This window comes from Podarcis erhardii, assembly GCF_964252035.2.
Source record: "Podarcis erhardii genome assembly, chromosome: Z".
NCBI lineage: Eukaryota > Metazoa > Chordata > Lepidosauria > Squamata > Lacertidae > Podarcis > Podarcis erhardii.
Window position 1 is genome coordinate 43,925,892 of NC_138504.1, and position 21,843 is coordinate 43,947,734.

General features: G+C 44.3%; 1 protein-coding gene across 1 annotated transcript in view; it reads left to right on the top strand.

Moving 5' to 3' along the window:
* PAPPA (pappalysin 1) overlaps positions 1 to 21,843 on the top strand; it is a 249,896-nt gene that overhangs the window by 157,997 nt on the left and 70,056 nt on the right. The window contains exons 11-12 of the mRNA XM_081847429.1: positions 16,679 to 16,777; positions 19,206 to 19,338. Of these exons, the coding sequence (XP_081703555.1) occupies positions 16,679 to 16,777; positions 19,206 to 19,338 (232 nt within the window). The remainder of the gene's footprint in view (positions 1 to 16,678; positions 16,778 to 19,205; positions 19,339 to 21,843) is intronic.

A 21,843-nucleotide genomic window follows, 5' to 3' on the forward strand; every position in this document is an offset into this window, starting at 1 on the left:
GCAGGAGCGGGGACCGAGCAATGGGAGCTCACCCCGTCACGGGGATTCGAACTGCCGACCTTCTGATCGGCAAGTCCTAGGCTCTGTGGTTTAACCCACAGTGCCACCCACGTCCCTACAAATGCCGTGCATGTTTACTCACAAATAAGTCTCCCTATATCCTGAAAGACCAAAGGAACTACTTTCCAAAAACAAATGAATGTCCCCACCATTTGAAACAATTGTTTTAGCCATATGCAACTTCATGTTGAATTCAGCTCAAGAGGAACTGGTTCTTCCTATTTGCAGCAGAAGCCTGTTGTAAGAATGCTGATTGGCTTGCCCTTGTGGCAGTCACAGTCACTTTCCCTCTGGCATGCACTTCCCAGCTGGCTGTGCATAGTGCTGAGTGACTAGCCCTTGTGACAATCACTGGGTCACCTTCCTTCCCCTTGTGTTTCTCAGTTGACTGTGCCGTCTTGGTTGGCTAGCCCTTGGGGAAATTGCAAAGCCACACTTCCTCCCTGCTTTCCAACCAACTGAGAAGACCTGGTTGGCTGACCTTTACCTTTGTGGCAATCAAGGAGCCTCCCTCCGCCTCAATGTTTTAATTTTAAAAAGGAGCTGTTTTAAAAGAAAGGCACCAAGTAACCATGCCAGGTTCCTGCTTGGTTTTTGAAGATAAACCTGGCCAGAGCATGAAGGAGAAGCAAAAATCTGCATTGAATTTGGATTCAGACACATATGTTTATAGAGAACTGAATGAAGCAGGAGGCAGAGTTCACTCATTGGCTCCTGGAGGGCTGCTCCTGGAGGGCTGCACATTGGTGGCTGATGCCCATTGGGATTGTTAAGACAGACGGTAGGTGGAGCCCAACGGTAGGTGGAGCCAGAGCCAATGGCAGTCAGAGCTGACTCATTCTAGCTTTCCCCGCCATCCTCCTTCCCCCTGCAGAGTTCTGCAAGGGCAACACTTAAGACTGAGGATGAAGAAGCTGCCAGGTAATGCCACCCCCTGGACTGCTTGCAAGTAAGAAGGCAGGTAGGCAGGAGCTGGTTGAGGACAGATTAAGGTTGGTGGGACAGGGCATCCATATATTGTTAAAGTAGTCCTCTAAGAACATAAGAGGAGCCTCCTTGATCAGGCCAATGGCCCGTCTAGTCCAGCATCCTGTCCTCAGAGTGGGCAATCAGATGCCTCAGTAGAAAACCCACAAGAAGGATTTGGAGCACAAGAGTGCTCCAAACCCCTCCTGTGGTTTCCAGCAACTGGCATCAACTTTGGTGGCCACCAGTCTCTCCTGTGGCAGTGAGTTTCATAGTTTCACTATGGACTGCATGAAGACATACTTTCTACATCTGTCTTGAACCGTCTAACACTCAGCTCCACTCTTTTCCAACTTGTCACACTGTCCATAAGAGCAGAGAAGGAGGGGAAGTCAGTATCCTCCCATCCACTTATCATCTAATCCACTTCACAAGAGAATGTCAAACTCTCTCTCTAGTTTATGCAGTGCATTTTATTTGGGTATTAACCATACTGGACACATTAAAAATGGTTGTTGGTTTCCTCAGGCATTACTCACCGGGTATGAGAAAGTTCTGTTCTTTCGACACACAGCTCTGTTTGAAGTGAAAAATTGTTCTCTTGACCTTTCTTGAATGAGAAAGTGTGGTCAGAGCTGGTATTTGCTGCTTGTGCAGCTGTTTACAACAGCCGACGCCTCTTGCCCAGGAATCTCCAGTGAAAATATTGGGGGGGGGTCTTAACACAGATCCAGAAGGCACAGGAAGGTCAGCAATAAGTTTTGGAGGGAGGATGGGGTAGACAGACGGATGGATATGGGGCTTGATTTCAGCATTGCCAAAACTGGCAACCATCAGAGTATAGGAAATCCGTCACAACCATGGTCCTAGGACAGGGAGGTGGAAAATTGAGGTTTTCTCTCCATCTACTGTTGCCTGCTAACAGAGCATTTCATTATGGACCTGGCTCAGTTGAGAGTGGTTGAATCCAGCTTCCATAAATGAGATACTGCTGCTTTCCTGGCAGGACTTTTGCAACCATCATTAATCCACTCAGTCAGTATTCTGCCTGTGCTTCCACTATTGGTCAGACACCCCTTTCCCAGCATGCAGATGTTGCTGGAGGGTTCAGCTGTCAGCTATGTTTTTCTCCCCTATGGGCATGGCAGTTTTGCTACTGCTATAACCACCTGTTTGATGGTGCCCGGACTGTATCGCCTGCATTTACCTATGCCATTGTGAAATACTATGCTGTTATTTTTATTATTACATTTATATTCCACTTTTCCATCAGGGAGCTCAAGGTAGCATGCACAGTTCTACCCCTCCCCAGTTTCATCCTCACAACAACCATAGGCCATGCTGGCTGGGGCTGAAGGGAGCTGAAGTACAGCAACATCTGGAGGTTCCCAGATGAGTATTCCATGGCCATTGAACATGCCCAGTCCTCATCAGGCTGTTTCAAGAGTTCTCTCCTTTAGTTGCCCTCTCTCAGGCTGGTAAATTCCAGAAACACCCAAAGGGCCACAGGTTCCCCATCTCTGATTTAAATCCACTCACTTCCATGAGAGGTGGAATTTGCCACTGTGATTTGCTTCTCTCAAACTCCTTTCTCTGTTATTCTCTGCTACTGAGATCTAGCACATCATTTTATTTTGTTGGAGCACAAGCATCCTGTCCTTGCCTCAATGGACCAAAGGGTTGGATGTTCCTTCTCCAGAACTTCACCCTGTTTGCCAAGGAGCTGTGTGCAATTCAGCTGGCATCCGCCAGCTTGTGGATGTACATGGAAACTTGATCCTGCTCGCTTGTCCAAGTGGAAGCAAGCCATTATTTACACTTCATTCACAAGAATGGTCCCCACTAGGGCAATCTCAAGCAGGAAAAAGGAACAGATGACACAACTTCTTTTGAGCACAACAGATTTGCCTTCCAAAGTACCAGGCTTAAATAAACAGTGGCCTTGTGACATCCAATGTTAAATATAGCAACTGATTGCAAAATGTCCTCATGTACTGGGCAAGCTAGTACTTTCTGTTTGACCTGCGTATCTTTGTCAAACCTTACGGTTCCCCAAGTACCATTTGGGCCTCTGCAGTGGATTTAGAAAACAGGAACATAAAATAAGCCTTGTTGGATCAAACCAAACTGTTAAAGGGATAGAGACACAGCAACCCTCCAGAAATTGTTGGATTGCCACTCCCATCATCCCTGACTTGTTCTCCATGTTGGCTGAAGCTTATGGGACTTGGAGTCCAACAACAAGTGGAAAGCCACAGATTCTCCATCACTGACTTGGGCAGTACAGCAGCAGTGAGGAACATGCAAGGAAGCAGTAGTTTCCTTGCCATCCTGTGTTAATTGCAACCAGCACTGTTTCCATTCTGTTCCTGTTAGCTTCTGAAACCTTGCTGTCCAATATTACATAAATTAATGTAATTAATTATGCAATTAATTTCCAGCAGAAGGGAAATGTCATGAACAACACAGAAAAGAAGGTAATTATTTGTGTGATATTTGTGGGCTAAAAAGAAAATCAATAGCAAATATTTGTTTACATGATTTCTGTTTCTGACCTCAGATGAACAAGCAGATTGTGGCAATTGCCACTCCTGTTCCTAATTGAATTTTCTGCCATCCCTAGCTCCACCTCCCATCATCCCCAGGCCATGCTGGCTGGGTTTGGTGGAAGTTGGAGAGCCCTTAATCACTATCCTTAATTGCTATGTCATGCATAGTGCATTTGTCAGAGTCTGGCCCTGCATAGCTGAAAGGTATGGCCCTCTGCTTGCTGTTGGACACAAATTCCCATCAGCCTCAGTCAGCATGGCTAATGGTCAAGAATGAGGGGAGTTCTAGTCCAGCAACATATGGAGGGTCCCAGTTTTCCCATCCCTGATCTGGTCCAATAACTTGTTTCCAACAGTTGCTAATATGTTCTACCATGTTTATGCCAAATCTGCATGTGCAGGGACAAGAATTAAGATTCAAATGAATTGAAATCTGCAGCAAACTGGTGCATTCTCCAATGCTGGGACTCATTATTAGAAAGCCAGAAATCAAGAGGAAAAGAATGCAGGGCCCAGTGAACACACAGAATATAGTAAAGGCACAGGGCAAGTGACAATCTGCTCATAGATTGTACAGTGGCAGAGTTGACTCCTAAAAAAAAGTAACTTCCCATGGGTCACCCTTTGTTTGGCAAGCTGCATATGATTGCACATTTGCTTGTGAGCTGCTGATGTCATCCTCAGGACCAGAGTCAAAGAGAACGTGTTGGCTCGGAGAATTGGCTCAGTAGCTGAACAGGATGACCTTGTTCATAATACTGCGCAGGAGGCAGAATGGTTTTCAAATCTTTGCACCAAATCAACTTCTTTAGGCTGTATCCTGGGACTAAGCCCTGTTGAATACACAGGGACCCACTGCTGAGTACAGATAGGTAGCCGTGTTGGTCTGCCATAGTCAAAACAAAATAAAAAAATTCCTTCCAGTAGCACCTTAAAGACCAACTAAGTTAGTTCTTGGTATGAGCTTTTGTGTGCATGCACACTTCTTCAGATACACTGAAACAGAAGTTTCCAGACCCTTCTATATAGTGAGAAGGTGGGGAGGGGTATTACTCAGAAGGGTGGCGGGAATGGGTGATAGGCAGATAGCTGTGATGAGCCTGTTGACGACTCTTAACGACTGCAATAGGTCTTACAGGAAAAAGCAAGGGGTGAAAAGGTGAAAAATGGCTTTGTCATGTATAATGAGATAAGAATCCAAGGTCTTTGTTCAGACCAGGTCTCTCCATGGTTTTAAGTTTGGTAATAAGTTGCAATTCAGCAGCTTCTCTTTCCAGTCTATTTCTGAAATTCCTTTGTAATAGAACAGCTACTTTGAGATCTTGTATAGAATGTCCTGGGAGATTGAAGTGTTCTCCTACTGGTTTCTCTGTCTTGTGATTCCTGATGTCCGATTTATGTCCGTTTATTCTTTGGCGTAAGGTTTGGCCTGTTTGTCCAATATAGAGAGCTGAAGGACACTGTTGGCATTTGATGGCATACTCAATGTTAGACGATGAGCAATTAAATAGTCCCGAGATGGTATGTGTGATGTTGTTGGGGCCAGTAATGGTGTTGTCCGGGTGTATGTGGCAACAAAGTTGGCATCTGGGTTTATTGCAGGCTCTGGTGCCAGTGTCCGTGTTAAGTCTGGTTGTAGTATTATTGTGGGTTAGGAGTTGTTTAAGATTGGGTGGCTGTCTGTAGGCAATGAAAGGTCTTCCTCCCAGAGCTTGAGAAAGAGAACTGTCATTGTCCAGGAGAGGTTGTAGATCTCTGATGATGTGTTGTACTGTTTTAACTTGGGAGCTGTATGTGATGACTAGAGGTGTCCTGTTATTTTCTTTTTTGGGTCTGTCTTGCAGCAAGTTCTCTCTGGGTATCAGTCTGGCTCTGTTGATCTGTTGTCTAACTTCATCTGCTGGGTATTTTAGTTCTAAAAGGGTTTGCTGTAGATCTCTTAGGTGAGAGTCTCTGTCAGACTCGGGACTATTTAATTGCTCATCGTCTCTTCAATCTCCCAGGACATTCTATACAAGATCTCAAAGTAGCTGTTCTATTACAAAGGAATTTCAGAAATAGACTGGAAAGAGAAGCTGCTGAATTGCAACTTATTACCAAACTTAAAACCATGGAGAGACCTGGTCTGAACAAAGACATTGGATTCTTATCTCATTATACATGACAAAGCCATTTTTCACCTTTTCACCCCTTGCTTTTTCCTGTAAGACCTATTGCAGTCGTTAAGAGTCATCAACAGGCTCATCACAGCTATCTGCCAATCACCCAATCCCACCACCCTTCTGAGTAATACCCCTCCCCACCTTCTCACTATATAGAAGGGTCTGGTGACTTCTGTTTCAGTGTATCTGAAGAAGTGTGCATGCACACGAAAGCTCATACCAAGAACTAACTTAGTTGGTCTTTAAGGTGCTACTGGAAGGAATTTTTTTATTTTGTTTCCACTGCTGAGTAATCATGCATAGGATTACACTGGTGAAACTGAAGTCTACGTAGTTGCTCCTGGACAAAGGAGGAGTGGAACTCCATATAAAATTAGCCCATTGGTTCAATGTGGAAAAGTCTCCTTTTGGCTGAGCCACAGCAGTTGCCTCCAGATGACCTGCTTATTGAGCATTCATCCTGATTTATTTACACAGACTTTGTAGGGAGGTCAGACAGGACTGGCTATTTATTGCGCTTTCATTGTGATTTGTTTGTGGGGAGGTCATCTGAGGTTCCATCAAGCAACTGTGATCCATTACATTTCCTTATCACTTTTCTTACTGCAAAAAGTCCGAAATGGGGGGAGGGGGAGGGGAGCAGATTAGATGCACCAGAATGACAAATCAGCTTTCATTCTGTGAATTGAATTTGCTGGCATGTGATTGAATCTCACCTGAAAATAGCAACATACTGGAAGCGCTCAGTGTCTGTGTGGATCAATAATTGGGGTTTTTATTTGTTTGTTTTCTTACTAGCATGGGAGGCAAATGCTTTCCCCCAAAAGTTAGCAATCACAATGAGGCTTGTATTTATTCCCCATCCCTTTAAATTGCTTGAGCTAAGAGACTTGCTCACTCCCCATTTGGGATGGATTGGCAAGGATTGTTTGTCAAGTTGGTTGACAGATTGAGCTGCACACTTGAAGGACATCCAGAATGTTCTCAGTTGAAGCCAGCTTAAAATTCACATGATCCAGTTAGGGGTAGTTTAGGGATATGGTTCAGTTTCAATTTCAGTTTCTCTCAGTTTCTCAATCTCCCAGTATTAAATTCTCAACATTTGCACATCGGTTTGCTAATTCTTTTTTTAAAAAATCTCCTCACCAACATTTTAGCCTGAATTCATTCTAATGTACACCCCCCCCAAAGCAATTTCCTATGAAACTGTGAATTAAGTAGGGTTGCCTTTGAATAGAAATTATATTTCTCCCCGTCTTTATTTATCAGGTAGCCTTATTTACTATGGACAGCCCCTATTTTCTACTCCCTGTCCTTGATAAATCTCTGCTTCCAGTTTATCTTCAGCCTTTTGTTTATTTCAGGGACATACACCCATCCCACTTCAATAAATTCCAAGGGTAGCTTACAATGATTTCAATTCACAATAAAAACTAATTAGATTGCAGACATTAAAACACCACAATGGAAAAGAACAACAGGAAAGCTGTTGGCAGGAACAGCAGTAACTTAAAAGCAGCACAAAGCTCCCAAAAAACTTATGTCTTTGGGAGATGCCTTGCTAAATAATTGATGTGACTTTCACAGAGATGTCCAGTCTCTAGCAGTTAACAGTGCTGTCCTATACATATAGGAACATAGAATGCTGTCTTATAATGACTCAGACCATTGGTCTATCCAACTCAGTATTGTCTACACTGACTGGCAGCAGCTCTCCAGGGTTTCAGGCAGAGAATCTTTCTTAGCCCTACCTAGAAATGCTGGGGATTGAACTTGGGACCTTCTGCATGCAAAGCAGGTGCTCTGCCACTGAGCCAAAGCTGTTCCCTTGAAACTCTTAGTTGGTGGGCAAGCATGCATGGTATCACCAGAGCACATCCATGGGACACACGGTCCCGCTGCACATGAAGTTAGTTACATTAGATATCGGCAAGAAATGCAGTGCTGCTTGCATTTTCATAAAAAATGACACCACAGCTAATTCACAGTTATCAAACCAACCAACAAACAAAAATGTAGCCAGCCTTCTGAATTCACACTTCTCTTAATTTTGCAGTGCTCCAACCAAGAAATGTGAACAATAATGCATATATCAGTGGAAAGTGTGCACACACAGAAATGAAAAGAGTTGGCAGAGGAGATGTGATAGCCTTCTTCAAATATCTGAAGGGCTGTCACATGGAAGACAGAGCAAGCTTGTTTTGTGAGGGTAGATGGAACCAATCAATTCAAATGTAAAGGAGATTCCAACTAAACATCAGGAAGAACTTTCTGAGGGTAATACCTGTTTGACAGTGGAATGGACAACCTCAGAAGGTGGTAGACTCTTCTTCATTGGAGGCATTTAAGCAGAGGTTCGATGGTCATCTGGAATTCTTCAGCAGTTATTCCTGCATTGCATGGGGCTGAACTAGATGAAATTAACACAGAGAAATGCATTGTATCAGAGGTGCCAACTTGAATAAAATATTGTGGGGGTCGGGTAATCGATCACACGACACAGTGCATCCACACCATCTGAATGGGAATACCCCTTAACTTTATGGGGACTCGGCTCCCTCAAATATTTTGTTGTGGGGGCTGAAGCCTCCACGGCCCGTAGGAGTTGGCTCCTATGCATTGTATTAAGGATAATGCTTTGCAAAATTGGGTATCTTCGTCAAAGCAGCAAACAAAAATGCATTTGTTAAGAGAAATGTGCACTCAAAGTGCTGGTAATCTTCAGGATTTTTTATTTATTAAATTTTTTGGCTGCAGTAATGCGGAGACCGTGATACATGATTGCAAAAAAGAAAAGAAAAGAGAGAAACAAGAAATTAGAATTGACAGATCTGCTCATTCCTAAGTCTTCCACAGGGGTGGAGAAGACAAGCAGCAGCACTCTGCACTGGAATGCCTCCCTCTCACAGAACTTGAAGAAAGGGGGGCATTTCTCCAGCGGCAGAAGTGGTGGGTGCTGCCTTGGGCACCTCTGCAGCCTTAGGTAGCTGCTTCATCTCACCTCATGGGCAGGCTGGCTGTGCTTGCAGAACAGACATGTTGCAGGCTAGAATGGAAGTTTGCCTGCTTATTTATTTATTTGTGTATTTATTTCCTGCAATATGTACATCAGCAGTATGGTCTGCTGTTAACATTTTGAGACGTGTACATATTGTCATCCCACCCTCGCCTCCCCCACCCCAGGCATGAAGTCGCATTGCATTGGAATTGGCTCCACGCAGGTCGGGGACACTTTGTATAGGGAGGGGGCAGTGGGAGAAAGAGCATGAGTTGTGCACAACTGCTATATCACTTTCCCTCTTCACCCGCACCCCACCCGGACACATTCCTGGGGCCTGTGGGGCGATAGAAAGAAAGCTCAGAGAGTAGGAGCTACTTTTTGTGGAGGGGGTGGGGGGGGAGTGGAGAGAGTTGACATGTTGCCTTATCATTAGCAAATGCTGGGCTAAGTGAGTCAAAGGGAAACCTCATGGCATCCCCCTGGGGTTGGAAACATAATCTGTGCCTCCCTCTGCCATCGTTCACTCTGTCTCCTGCTCTCCACACACACACGCCCGCCCGCCCGCCTCGCACACATACATACAGTGTGTGGGTGGAAGGAGGACAGGGCTGGATTTAGAACCCACTGAAAAGGCAGAGACAATGTTAGATGCCTCTAATTGAAAGCAGCTTTGGAGGGAGAAGTTTGATACAAGATGCCAGGAAAACAGACGCAGAGGCTTCCAGTTGAGAGGAGTAGAAGGCAAATTTGTCATCCGGCATCACATGGACAAGTAGGGAGAAAGAACCCTGTAAATCTTAGTTGCCCAGGAGTCCAAAGGGCCACTCATGATAACCTTCCTGAGTAATTGAGACCCTTCTTCCAATTTGGCACTCCTAGTGGTGCAGAGCCTAGGACTTGCCGATCAGAAGGTCGGCAGTTCGAATCCCCGCGATGGGATAAGCTCCCGTTGCTCGGTCCCTGCTCCTGCCAACCTAGTAGTTAGAAAGCACGTCAAAGTGCTAGTAGATAAATAGGTACCGCTCCGCTGGGAAGGTAAATGGTGTTTCCATGCACTGCTCTGGTTCGCCAGAAGCAGCTTAGTCATGCTGGCCACATGACCCGGAAGCTGTATGCCGGCTCCCTCGGCCAATAAAGCGAGATGAGTGCCGCAACCCCAGAGTCGGTCACAACTGGACCTAATGGTCAGGGGTCCCTTCACCTTTACCTTTAGTGGTGCAGCATTAAAACTGCTGGTGCATTTTTGCAGTGCTAAGCAGGGTCTGGTCTGGTTTCAAATTGGATGGGGAACAGTGTGTTGAGATTCCCTGCACTGCAGGAGGTTGGACTAAATGACCATGGGTGTCCCTTCCAACTCTACAGTTCTGTGATTCTATGATCTACAAGGGCTGTAGCTCAGTGGCAGAACATCCACTTTGCATGTAGAAGAACCCAGGTTCAATCCCTGAAACCCTGGAGAGTGGCCGCCATATGGTGTAGGCAATACCTAGCAGAGGGTAAAAGAGAATGCATCCTTAATACAGTGTTAGGTTCTGCCCACTGCCTCATATGTGGTCAGCTGTATTTTTACCCTTGTATAAACAAGTGCCCCCATCTCTGGTAAGTGTAGGTAATGCTTCAGTAAAAATGTTCTGAGAACATCTGAGATAGGTAACAGTATTTATGGTATTCTTTCTGCTTGTTTGTTTGTTTGATTTCTGTACCATTGATTGTTTAATTAACCAAAGGCCTGGAAGAAGAGTGATGTTTTTGCCTGGTGCCTAAAGATATGTAACAATGGTACCAGGTAAGCCTCCCTGCAGAGAGCATTTCATAAGTGGGGGGCCACCACAAAAAGGCCCATTCTAGTAAACATGTTATATAATTATGCGACTATCAATGACCATGGCATTATTCCTGGCTATATTCTCCCTCCACTGTCAGAGGCACCATGGCTCTGAACACTGGTTGCTGGAAAACATAAGTGGGCAATTGTACTCACGTCCTGACCTAAGCATAACATTCAATCATTTCATGGAGAGAGAGAGAGAGACCAACTCTTGCAGTAAACAGCTTTTTCAACTCAACATCAGAGAATTTTGGACAACAGATAGAGATGCTTGTCTCTTCAAGGTTGCTTTGCATGCTTCTGGGCTGATTAAAGACCCTGGTGACCCTGTACCAAGTTAACAAGAAACATACCCATGGTTCCAAGCCACTGTTTTAAGATATGTTAATTATCTTAATGACTTATAGGCTGATTCCTAGACCACAACCGGGGTGCTCCACCATCAAAGATGAGGTGTCAGCCAGCAAGATGGCACCCCATTTATAGGTTTTGGACAATGTTAGTCCTACTCAGAGTAGACCCATTGATGTTAATGGGCAAGTCTAATTTAGGTGAGTATCCTCTGAGTAGAACTAGGTTAGATGTGACCCACTTTGGAAGTTGAGCTCAGCAGATTCCTCACCCATCCCTACCTGGGAAGGTTTGCTTTTCCAGTATTTCAGTGTCCCTAATTTTTCAGTATTTTGATCAGTGCCAGGGCAATTGGGAGCTGATATTTTAATTTTGAGCACCTTCACATGATCCAAACAACATCAAAACCATGGTTATTGGTGGTAGATGAGCCTAACATCCTCCTTTCCCTACTTCCCCACAACAAACACTCTGTGAGGTGAGTGAGGCTGAGAGGCTTCAGAGAAGTGTGACTGGCCCAAGGTCACCCAGCAGCTGTATGGGAAGGAGCGGGGAAGCGAACCCAGTTCACCAGACTACGAGTCCACTGCTCCTAACCACTACACAACACTGGCTTGGCTCCCTCTTGGGTCGATTTTTGTTCTTAAAAAAGGATTGGGCAGATTCTTAGAGGACACAGCTATCAATGGTTGCGAGTCATGATGACTATCATCTTCATTCACTGTTAGAGGCAGTATATCTCTGAATACAGGTGTGTATCTTTGAATATGTGCACAGCACATTTTGTTAGGGTGTGCACCATGTAAAATTATTTTTTAAGGCAAACATTAATTGAATATATACTCATATTCAATCATAAAGGGGATTGTTTTTATTCATCCAATAAACTAAAGAAACTAAAACTTAACTATTTTTTTTAACGACTAACTAAACTTTGCTTTAAAAATACAAACTTAAAAAATGAGATACAAAATACCAAAATTTTGCTCGAATGAAAACAGACAAAGATACAGTCAGTTTTTGTTATCTTTATATTTAACTAGATACAGTGGTACCTTTGGTTACGTACTTAATTCATTCCAGAGGTCCTTACTTAACCTGAAACTGTTCTTAACCTGAAGCACCACTTTAGCTAATGGGGCCTCCCACTGCCACTGCGCAATTTCTTTTCTCATCCTGAAGCAAAGTTCTTAACCTGAGGTACTGTTTCTGGGTTAGAGGAGTCTGTAACCTGAAGATTATGTAACCTGAAGCGTATGTAACTCGAGGTACCACTGTAATGAGCTAACCCAAACTTGCCAGTTTAGGATTTCTTCATCTTCCTGTCCTAGAGAATGACTTCCTCCTTCTCACTTACTGCTACCACTGCAGCCCATTACTCTCTGCCCCGGCTGCTTCCAAAGACAGATGCAAGCAGAAGCTGCATATCTGTTTCAGACCCACACCACCCATTTATTTTTTTCTGCCTGCATCTCTCTCTGCTTCCTCTCTCCCTTACAACTTTGCGTCTCCCCTACCACTGCTTCCCCACAGGTTGTGGCAGCTGAGGGAGAAGGATTGCTACTTCATACTCTTTCCTCGTTGCCACAATCCCTCCTTTTTTAAAACATTAAGCTGTACACATGCCTATGCTTCTGAAAAATCAGTTGCAGGGAATTTCAGATGAGCAGAGTGCTGTTGTGCTCAGGGTTTGCTTGTAGGTTCCCCAGAGGCATCTGACTGGCCACTGTGAGAACAGGGTGGGCTAGATGGGTCATTGGCCTCCCCCAGCAGAGCGCTCCTTATGAGTATTCAGTTGAAATGGAGACACCAGTTTTGGGCAATACCTATTTTTGCCTTAACATGAAGTTGGTTGCTCCTTGTTGCTTTCCTTGTGTTACAGTTGCTTTGAGAGTGGATCTGGAGAATAAACCTATTATTGGCTTCTAGCCACATTGGCTATGTCCTTCCTCCACTGCCAGAGTTGCTATGGAACACAAGTAGGGTAAGTGCTGTTGCACTCAGGTTCTGTGGGTGGGCTTCCCACAGGTACCTGGTTGGTCACTTTGAGAACAGGATACTAGATCTAGCAGGGCTTTCTTATGTTCTTTTGACCTCCACTTTCCACAAGATGGAGAGTGATAAGGGTGGACATTAGTGTGTCCAACCCACTCTTGCTTCTTGTGTTTTGGTTTTACACACAGCAGAACACCTATGTAGAACTGAAGTTATGAAGAAATCATTATTCCATGGTAAATAAGTCAGATGGTTCCAAATACCTCATGTTGGCAATTAATAACAGTGGCTTGCCTAACCACTGCTGGAAATGTCTAAACCAGACATATATGAAATGTGGCTATCTCAGGTTTGGGACTTGGCATTAATGCACAGATTGTCTGAAAGTTACAAGGGCAGACAATGACCAAACAAAAATTTTCAGAAGAAATGATGTGACCTTATTAAACAGTAACAAATCATAGAAACAAAGGAAGCTGCCTTCTACTGAGTCAGAGCAATGATGCACCAACAAAGTCAGGCAACAGTTCTCTAAGGTTTCAGACAGAGGTCTCCTCTGGTCTTACCTGGAGATGTTGGGAATTGAATCTGGGATGTTTTGCATGCAAAGGCAGATGCTATGACACTGACTTGTAGCTTCCCATGGTACAGCCTTTCAGATCCAGAAACAGAACTTTAAAAGGGCCCTACCAACCAGATTCTCCCCTCTGTGTTTTAAGATTTCTGCTTCTGGGTTGCAGACAGAACCCAGGAAAAATGCTGAGGTGGGGTGTGTTTTTTTTGGGGGGGGGGAGTAGCAGCAGCAAAAATAAAAACATAGATATTTAAAATTATCAGAGCTTTCCTGAACCTCAACAATGGTTTGTTTTGGGTTTGGCTCAAGTTTTTTAGTGGAGGTTTGGGTCAGCTTTTAATATCGTTTCTCACTCATCCATTAAGCGACACATGAACTATGCCAAACCCCAGCTCTCCCATTCCTCTCTGTGTTCTTGGGGGCCAAGTGGGTTTCAGAGAGAGAGAGGAGAGGAAAAGAGAAGAGAAGAGAAGAGAAAGGAAGAGAAGAGAAGAGTCACGGCACAATGTCCATAGAATTCCAGAAAGACTGTCCATTTGTGTCAGCCATATAAACTGCAGATGTGGGTAAGATAAATCCCCTAACTGGATAGGTATTTAAGAAAGAAAGAAAGAAAGAAAGAAAGAAAGAAAGAAAGAAAGAAAGAAACCATCCATTCTCCCCAATGAGAGGCAGCCTGCTGAAAATGCAAGAAAGGAGAATTGCAAAATGATACATGTCGAATTGCTGGAATGAATTTCAAATGCCAAAGATAGTTTATGTAAAGTCCTGCACTGTTGTAAAATGTAACCCTATCCACTGGCAAGCCTTGTTGAGGTTCGGTTCCAGTCAAGGTTTTCTTTTTCCTTCCTCCCGCTGCCTCCTTATTTTTAAACAAAACTGAAAAACTTCTTCCAGCCCATTAAAGTTGATTTATGTTTTGCCCGTAGATTCCTTTGCTCTCAGCCTTTGGGGATTCAAATTAGAGAAATCATTACCTCACTTTTGGCCAATCCAGCATCTCTGTTTCCAAATATGCGGAGCGCTACTTTTGCATTGCTTTGACTTTTTTCCTCCTGGACATAAGGGAACTATTCTTACTTCAGCCACTGTGGAACTCATTTGCCATCGACATCACCCCTGTCTTGAAAATATCCCCACGGAAGCTTCTCTGCTTACCATGTTTTCTTTAATACAAAAGTGTGAGAATACAGGAGGAAGCTTAGAAGCTGCAAAGCTGGAAATATCTGGGAGAAGCCTGAAGGGGAGCTGATGGGCAATGCCTTGGGCCAAGGGTGGGGAAGCCATGGACCTCCAGATGTTGCTGGACTGTAACTCCCACCATCATTGATCGTTGGCCATGCTGGCTGCTGGGACTCCTGGGAGTTGAAGTCCAACAACTAGAGGGACAGAGGAGGAAAACCTGTCTCCCTACATGCTTTGCTGGGCTCCACCTCCCATCATCCCTGACTACTGGTCACGCTGGCTTCTGGTGTTGGGTGGGAGTTACAGTCTAACCCAGGGGTTGTCAACCTGGTCCCTACCGACCACTAGTGAGTGTTACAGGATTTTTGGTGGGCAGTAGGGGGTTATATGGCACAAGCTGAATCCTCCTTCCATCGAGCACTGGTAGGCAGTAAGGAAATTTTGCCATCAAGAAAGATGCATTAGTGGGTGGTAGGTATAAAAAGGTTGACTACCTGAGGTCTAACCACAGATAAAAGGCAATAGCTTCCTCACCCATGCTTTCAGTGGTGCAAAAGTGCCACAGATAGACCTAGACAGGCAAGGCCCTTGCCTCATCCAACCAGGGTAGCTGTAGTCCAGCCTGGATTGCAGTTCAGTTTCATAGATCTATGGACTGTGGCATTGTAGATGAGAGCTGAGCTTGGCCCCTACTGAAAAGTATCACCGCCATCCACTGCTCACCATTGAGAAGCATCCAGGGATCTTGCAGGGAGGGCAGAAAATAACATTGTGCCCAGATTGGCCAGCAATGGGCCCCTTTGAACCCCTGAGGCCCTTGACCAATGCTTAATCTGGCCAACTGTTGGTGCCTGGCCTGTGGACAGGGGCAGGAAGACCAGAGGGGGCACTGGTTATACCACCAAGTTAGGCTTACATTCTCTCTTCTGAGACTGTCCTTTGCTTTACTACAACTCACCCTATTTACCATGGCTAGTCCACATTTGTTTGTTTGTTTATCCCCTGTTGCCTGGTAAATAAACTGTTTAACAGACTGCCTTTGTTGATGGTAGACTCACCTTGGTTAGAGGTTTTTGAGGAGAGACTGAATGGGCCATCTATCAGGGATGTTGTAGCGGCAGATTTCCTGCATCTGCTGGGTGCTGGACTAGATAAACACCTTCCAACTCTGTGATTCTGTTTGTTTATGACATGTATATCATGCTTTTTCTCCAAGCATCTCAATTTCAGTGTATATGATCCCCCCCCACTCTATTCTATCCTCACCACAGCCTGTCAGGTAGGTTAGACTGACAGAATAATGACTGGCCAAAAGTCCCCAGTGAGTTTCATGTCCAAATTGAGATTTGAACCTGGAGCTCACTAACTCACAGCCCAGCAATCTATCCCCTACACCACACTGGCTCCATTTTTATTGTTTTGTGCTTGAGAGATGCTTTGTGCATTTGTTTTGCAACTCATTCCTCCATAATCTCCTCCATAATCTCCATTCCTCCATAATCTCCATAAACACCAGAAATAACTTTCTGAGAGTAAGAGTAGTTCAGTAGTGGAACGGTCTCCCTCAGAAGGTGGTGGGCTCTCCTTCCTTGCAGGTTTTTAATACTGAGGTTGGATGGCCATCTGTCATGGATGCTTTAGCTGAGATTCCTGCACTGCAGGGGGTTGGACTAGATGCCCTTGGGGTCCCTTTCAACTCTAAAATTCTGTGATAACCAGTTTTAGCTTAATTGTCTTACGCCCCCAACAAATATTAACCAAGAAATGTATAAAAAACTTATCCTTTTCTTATTGCACCAGGGGAAGACAATCTGATGCACTCCAGATGCTTTGGACTACAGTTCCCATCATCCCTGACCACTGGCTGTTTTGACTGGGACTGATGGAGTTGTCCCCAATGTCTGAAGGGTGCCACATTGGCTACTCAAGAATTTTATAGACTTTACCATGACTTTTTATAGAGTTCAGTTCGACTTCATGCTGATTCTCCTTCTTCTTTTCTCTTAGGTGTGCCGAACCAAAGCGAATGACTTCAGTGATGGAATATCTCAGCATGCTTGGTACCCATGCGCTGCCAACAACACCCAGACTGTTTTCTGGCTCAAGGTAAGATATTGCATGGGGTGGGGAGAAAGAAGGAGAGAGAGAGAAAAAGAAACTACAGTGGTACCTCGCAAGACAAAATTAATTCGTTCTGCAAGTTTTTTCGTCTTGCGATTTTTTCGTCTTGCGAAGCGCGGATTTTGGAAAAGCTTCAAAAATCACCAAAGTCTTCAAAACCCTCAAAAAAGGCTACCACACCGTGTGCTATGAGTTGCTCCTCGAAGTCAAGTCGCAACTGCACCCCCTGAATGCACGGTTTTAAGAAAAAGGAAACAAACTTGCAAGACAAAGGAAACAAACTTGAAAGACGTTTTCGTCTTGCGAAGCAAGCCCATAGGGAAATTCGTCTTGCGAAGCAACTCAAAAAACGAAAAACTCTTTCGTCTTGCGAGTTTTTCGTCTTATGAGGCATTCGTCTTGCGAGGTACCACTGTATTCACTGAAGGTTTGTAAATTTTCCAAGTTACAAACAGATACAAAGTCCAGAAAAGGGGGGGGGGGTGATACATTTTGATTTCTCAGTTTTCCATGCTTGTTCAATTTTTACCTTTCTGCATAATTTCATTTTTTTAAAAAAGAAGCCTTTATGAAAATTCACCGTATTTCCCCCCAAAAAAATTCTCCTAAAATACACATCTTCGTGAGCAATTTTACCTGATGTGCTCATCTTCGCCATCAATTGTCACTGGTATAGTGCCTCTGTAAACCATAATGTATACTGGCACACAATGTAAACTTTGTGGTGCCATTTACAATCAAGTGGTATAAATACACCATAGGTGCTATTTTCTCCAACACTTACATTTTTATGCACTTTTCATGCACATTTTTATGTACACATCTTGGTACTCTATTGGGCTGAGGAACTACATCCTCAAATCCTGGAAACAGCTTGTGTCTCATTTGACATATTGTTTTAAAAATTGCATGTTGGGTAGGGTTTACATTAAAATCTGAACCAAAACTAATTTTTCTTCCATCCCGCACACTCATTACATACACATGTCTTTCCTTTCCCTATGCCCTATCTTCCTCTCAGAAACAGTTTCTCTATAGGTGGAACAACTTACTTTAGTGCAAACATTGTCATGTTCATAATGCATCTATTATCGCCCATGTGTCATAAATCAACAATCCATTGGCCTCAGACAAGACCAGTGTTGTTGGCAATCACAAGTTAGCTGGGAGAGTTGTTTTTGTGGTGGTGAGGCAGCTGGTTGTCCACTGTGAAACCTGGGTGCTGGAGTAGATGGGTCTTTGGCCTCATCCAGCAGGACTCTTCTTGCATTCTTCATAACAAAGAATGGAAGAAGAAAAAGAGAGGGAGAGAAGATGAAAGAGGGAGGGGAAAATAAGTTCATTTCCCTGTCAGCTATAAAGCATTTCCCTTAATTAAGGCACACTTTGGCAATTCACTGGTCAAGAATAAACAATATATTTTACCAAAAAAAACGTTATTAAGAACTAACCCCCTCTAAGAAAATACACATATTTCTCATTTTGTAATGCAGGCATATTATCCTGAGATGGCAAGGACTGAACATGAGCAAATTGGGTTCAGATTACCTTAAGGACAACCATATAGCCCAGCTTGATCACTGAGGTCTTCCAGAGAAATTCTGGCCTTAACCAGAATTTGGGCATTTGGTGTCATTAGTCCCATACTCTGGAACTCTCTCCCAACAGAAACTCAGCAGGCATCCTCAGTGTTGATTTTCAGGCATCTCTTGAAGACTTTTGTTGTTGTTGTTAATGCTGACAGGCTTATTCAGAAGTTTACGGTTTTCTGGGGTTGCCATTCATTTTAATGATGGTTCTATACTGCTTCTAAATGTTTTGTTTGATGGATTGCTTTTACATTGCTGTACACCTGTTGCTTTGTGGGAGAATGATATGCAATTGCATATGCATACACACACACACACACACACACACACACAAATAAAAACCTAGGACCTGTTAAAAGAAAGAACATATTCACACAGTGCATAGTTACACAATAGAACTCACTCCTATCAGAGACAGGGATAGCCACCAACTTGGGTGAATTTAAAAGGGGATTAGACAGATTCATGGAGGAGGAGAGGACTATTGATGGCTCCTAGCGAGGATGGCTCTGCTCTGCCTCCACAGTTGGAGGCAATAATGCTTCTGAAAACCAGTTGCAGGAAGCCACAGAGGGGAGAGTTCTCTCATACTCAGGTCCTGCTTGCAGGTTTCCCAGAGGGATCTGCTTGACCGAGAACAGGATTTTGGATTAGATGGGCCATTGGCCTGATCAGGCATGCCTACCATGTTCTCAGCCACTGATCTATAATCCATCTCTACATACACTTTTAAGTGTCAGCCAGCAATTGTTTTGCTTCAAGAGGGGCCACACAGGAAACCAGCAAGTCCTGTATCTTGATGTTCTTCTTCCTTCTCTCTCCAGGCTTCCTTTTCACAACCAATGGTTGCTGCCGCCGTTCTAATCCACTTGGTTGCAGATGGGACCGAAGATCTCGATCAGCAGGAGACCATTTCTGTTCAACTGGTTGACACCAAAGACCAGAGCCATGACCTTGGTAAGAATCCCTCTGCCTGTTTGGATATTGTCCCTCACCATAGGATAAAATAGAAGTCCTGGTTGCACTATCATGAAAGCCATTGTTTCAGAGTGCTCCAGATAGTATTTTTACTTTTGTATGTTTTAAAGGAAGGACACTGACAAACTGGAACGTGTCCAGAGGAGGGCAGCCAAAATGGTCAAAGGCCTGAAAACGATGCCTTATGAGGAACGGCTAAGGGAGCTGGGCATGTTTAGCCTGGAGAAGAGGAGGTTAAGGGGTGATATGACAGCCATGTTCAAATATATAAAAGGATGTCACATAGAGGACGGAGAAAGGTTGTTTTCTGCTGCTCCAGAGAAGTGGACACGGAGCAATGGCTCCAAACTACAAGAAAGAAGATTCCACCTAAACATTAGGAAGAACTTCCTGACAGTAAGAGCTGTTTGACAGTGGAATTTGCTGCCAAGGAGTGTGGTGGAGTCTCCTTCTTTGGAGGTCTTTAAGCAGAGGCTTGACAACCATATGTCAGGAGTGCTCTGATGGTGTTTCCTGCTTGGCAGGGGGTTGGACTCGATGGCCCTTGTGGTCTCTTCCAACTCTATGATTCTATGATTCTAAAGTATGGTTGAGAATTTATTTTTTTTTATGCTGTTTCATCCTTTGTAAACATCTTAGAGCAGGAGTCGGCAACCTAAGGCCCATGGGCCACAAGCGGCCCATGGGAGTTGTTTTACTGGCCCATGAGCCACCCCTGAACCGAGCTGCCCGCTTGGTGAGTCCCCGCGTGCTGCGCTAAAGCATCGCTGCGCAGCACGGGGAACTGCTTTTGTGGCACCAGAAATCACATCTGCACAGACGCATGCACCGGAAATCGCAGGCATGCGCACTCACGCTGCCCACGATCCAGCCCACGGAGGGGGCTCCATGGCAGTGAACCGGCCCAGGCAAGGTAAGGTTTGCCGGTGCCCTAGAAATCCCCCCCCCTCAATCAAATGGCATATAAATTTAATAAAATAAAGTGATTTGATTTGTAATATTTCTATGCTGCTTTTCATTCAAAAAAATTGCAAATTGGCTTACAAAGAATAAATAACATATTAAAGATAAAGGGTAAAGGGGCTCCTGACCATTAGGTCCAGTCGTGGCCGACTCTGGGGTTGCGGTGCTCATCTCGCTTTATTGGCTGAGGGAGCCGGCGTACAGCTTCCAGGTCATGTGGCCAGCATATCTAAGCTGCTCCTGGCGAACCAGAGCAGCACACGGAAACACCGTTTACCTTCCCGCCAGAGCGGTACCTATTTATCTACTTGCACTTTGACATGCTTTCGAACTGCTAGGTGGGCAGGAGCAGGGACCGAGAAACAGGAGCTCACCCCGTCATGGGGATTCAAACCGCCGACCTTCTGATCAGCAAGTCCTAGGCTCAGTGGTTTAACCCACAGCGCCACCCACGTCCCTTAAATAACATATTAGAATGTCACAAAACAGCATAATCATATAGAATAATTAACAAATCATCAGTAAAACAATTACAATCTATAAAACACTATTAATGAAACAACTAGACCACTGTATTTTAATATTTTGTTGGATGCCGCCCAGAGTGGCTGGGGAAACCCAGCTAGATGGGCAGGGTATGAATAATAAATTATTATTACTACTACTACTAAATAAAGTAAATAAATGGGCATTCACTGAATATTTTAAGGGGGGTGGGAACACCCACAGAACCCTCCTTCATATAATTTCATGGGACTGGGGAAAGTTGGCAGTACTTTCTGCTGCTGTACTTTAGCTAGAATCTGAACATCACAGATGGTGGCTGGTAATCCACTGGGACGGAGAGGGTGGAAGGCAGAGGGACCTACGGCAGGTTGATTCAGGCACATGAGCAGATGGAGCCAATTAATTCTATCTTTGGCCCCATTCTCCTTCCTCTTGAAGGAAGAAACACTGAGATAGAAGAGGAGCAGGGAGGTGGCAGGGAGGGCCATGCCTCATGTATGTGAGAAGGCATGTAGGTGGAGGCTGGTTCAGGTTGGTGGGGCAGCGCCCCATTTGCTCTGATGGACCAGCCTCCACTGTCACTTTGTGAAACTGTTGGAGGGAAGTGGTTATTTATCTGTTTTATTTATTTCACCCCACCTGTGAATCTCTTCCTATGAAATCGCCTCAGAGAGATTTAACAGTAAAAACGTCAGCAATAAAAGCATGTGTAAAGCATTTTCATATACATGAAAACAATTAAGATAAATTCATCTATGAAACCAATTTTGAATATGAGACAGACTGGATTAAAAAACAAACAAACCCTCTCCACTTAAAAGGTTTTCTGAGGTTTTAAATGGTCTGCTTTTGAATTATTGTGGTTTTAAATTGTTGAGGTTTAATTTGCATTTTTAATTGCCTGTGTTGTATATTTTTATCATCACAAGCTGCTTTGAGACCTAGATGGTGAAAAGCAAGCTTGGAAAAGCAAGGTCAGAAAGATAAGAGAGACAGTGCTTGTTTGATATGTAA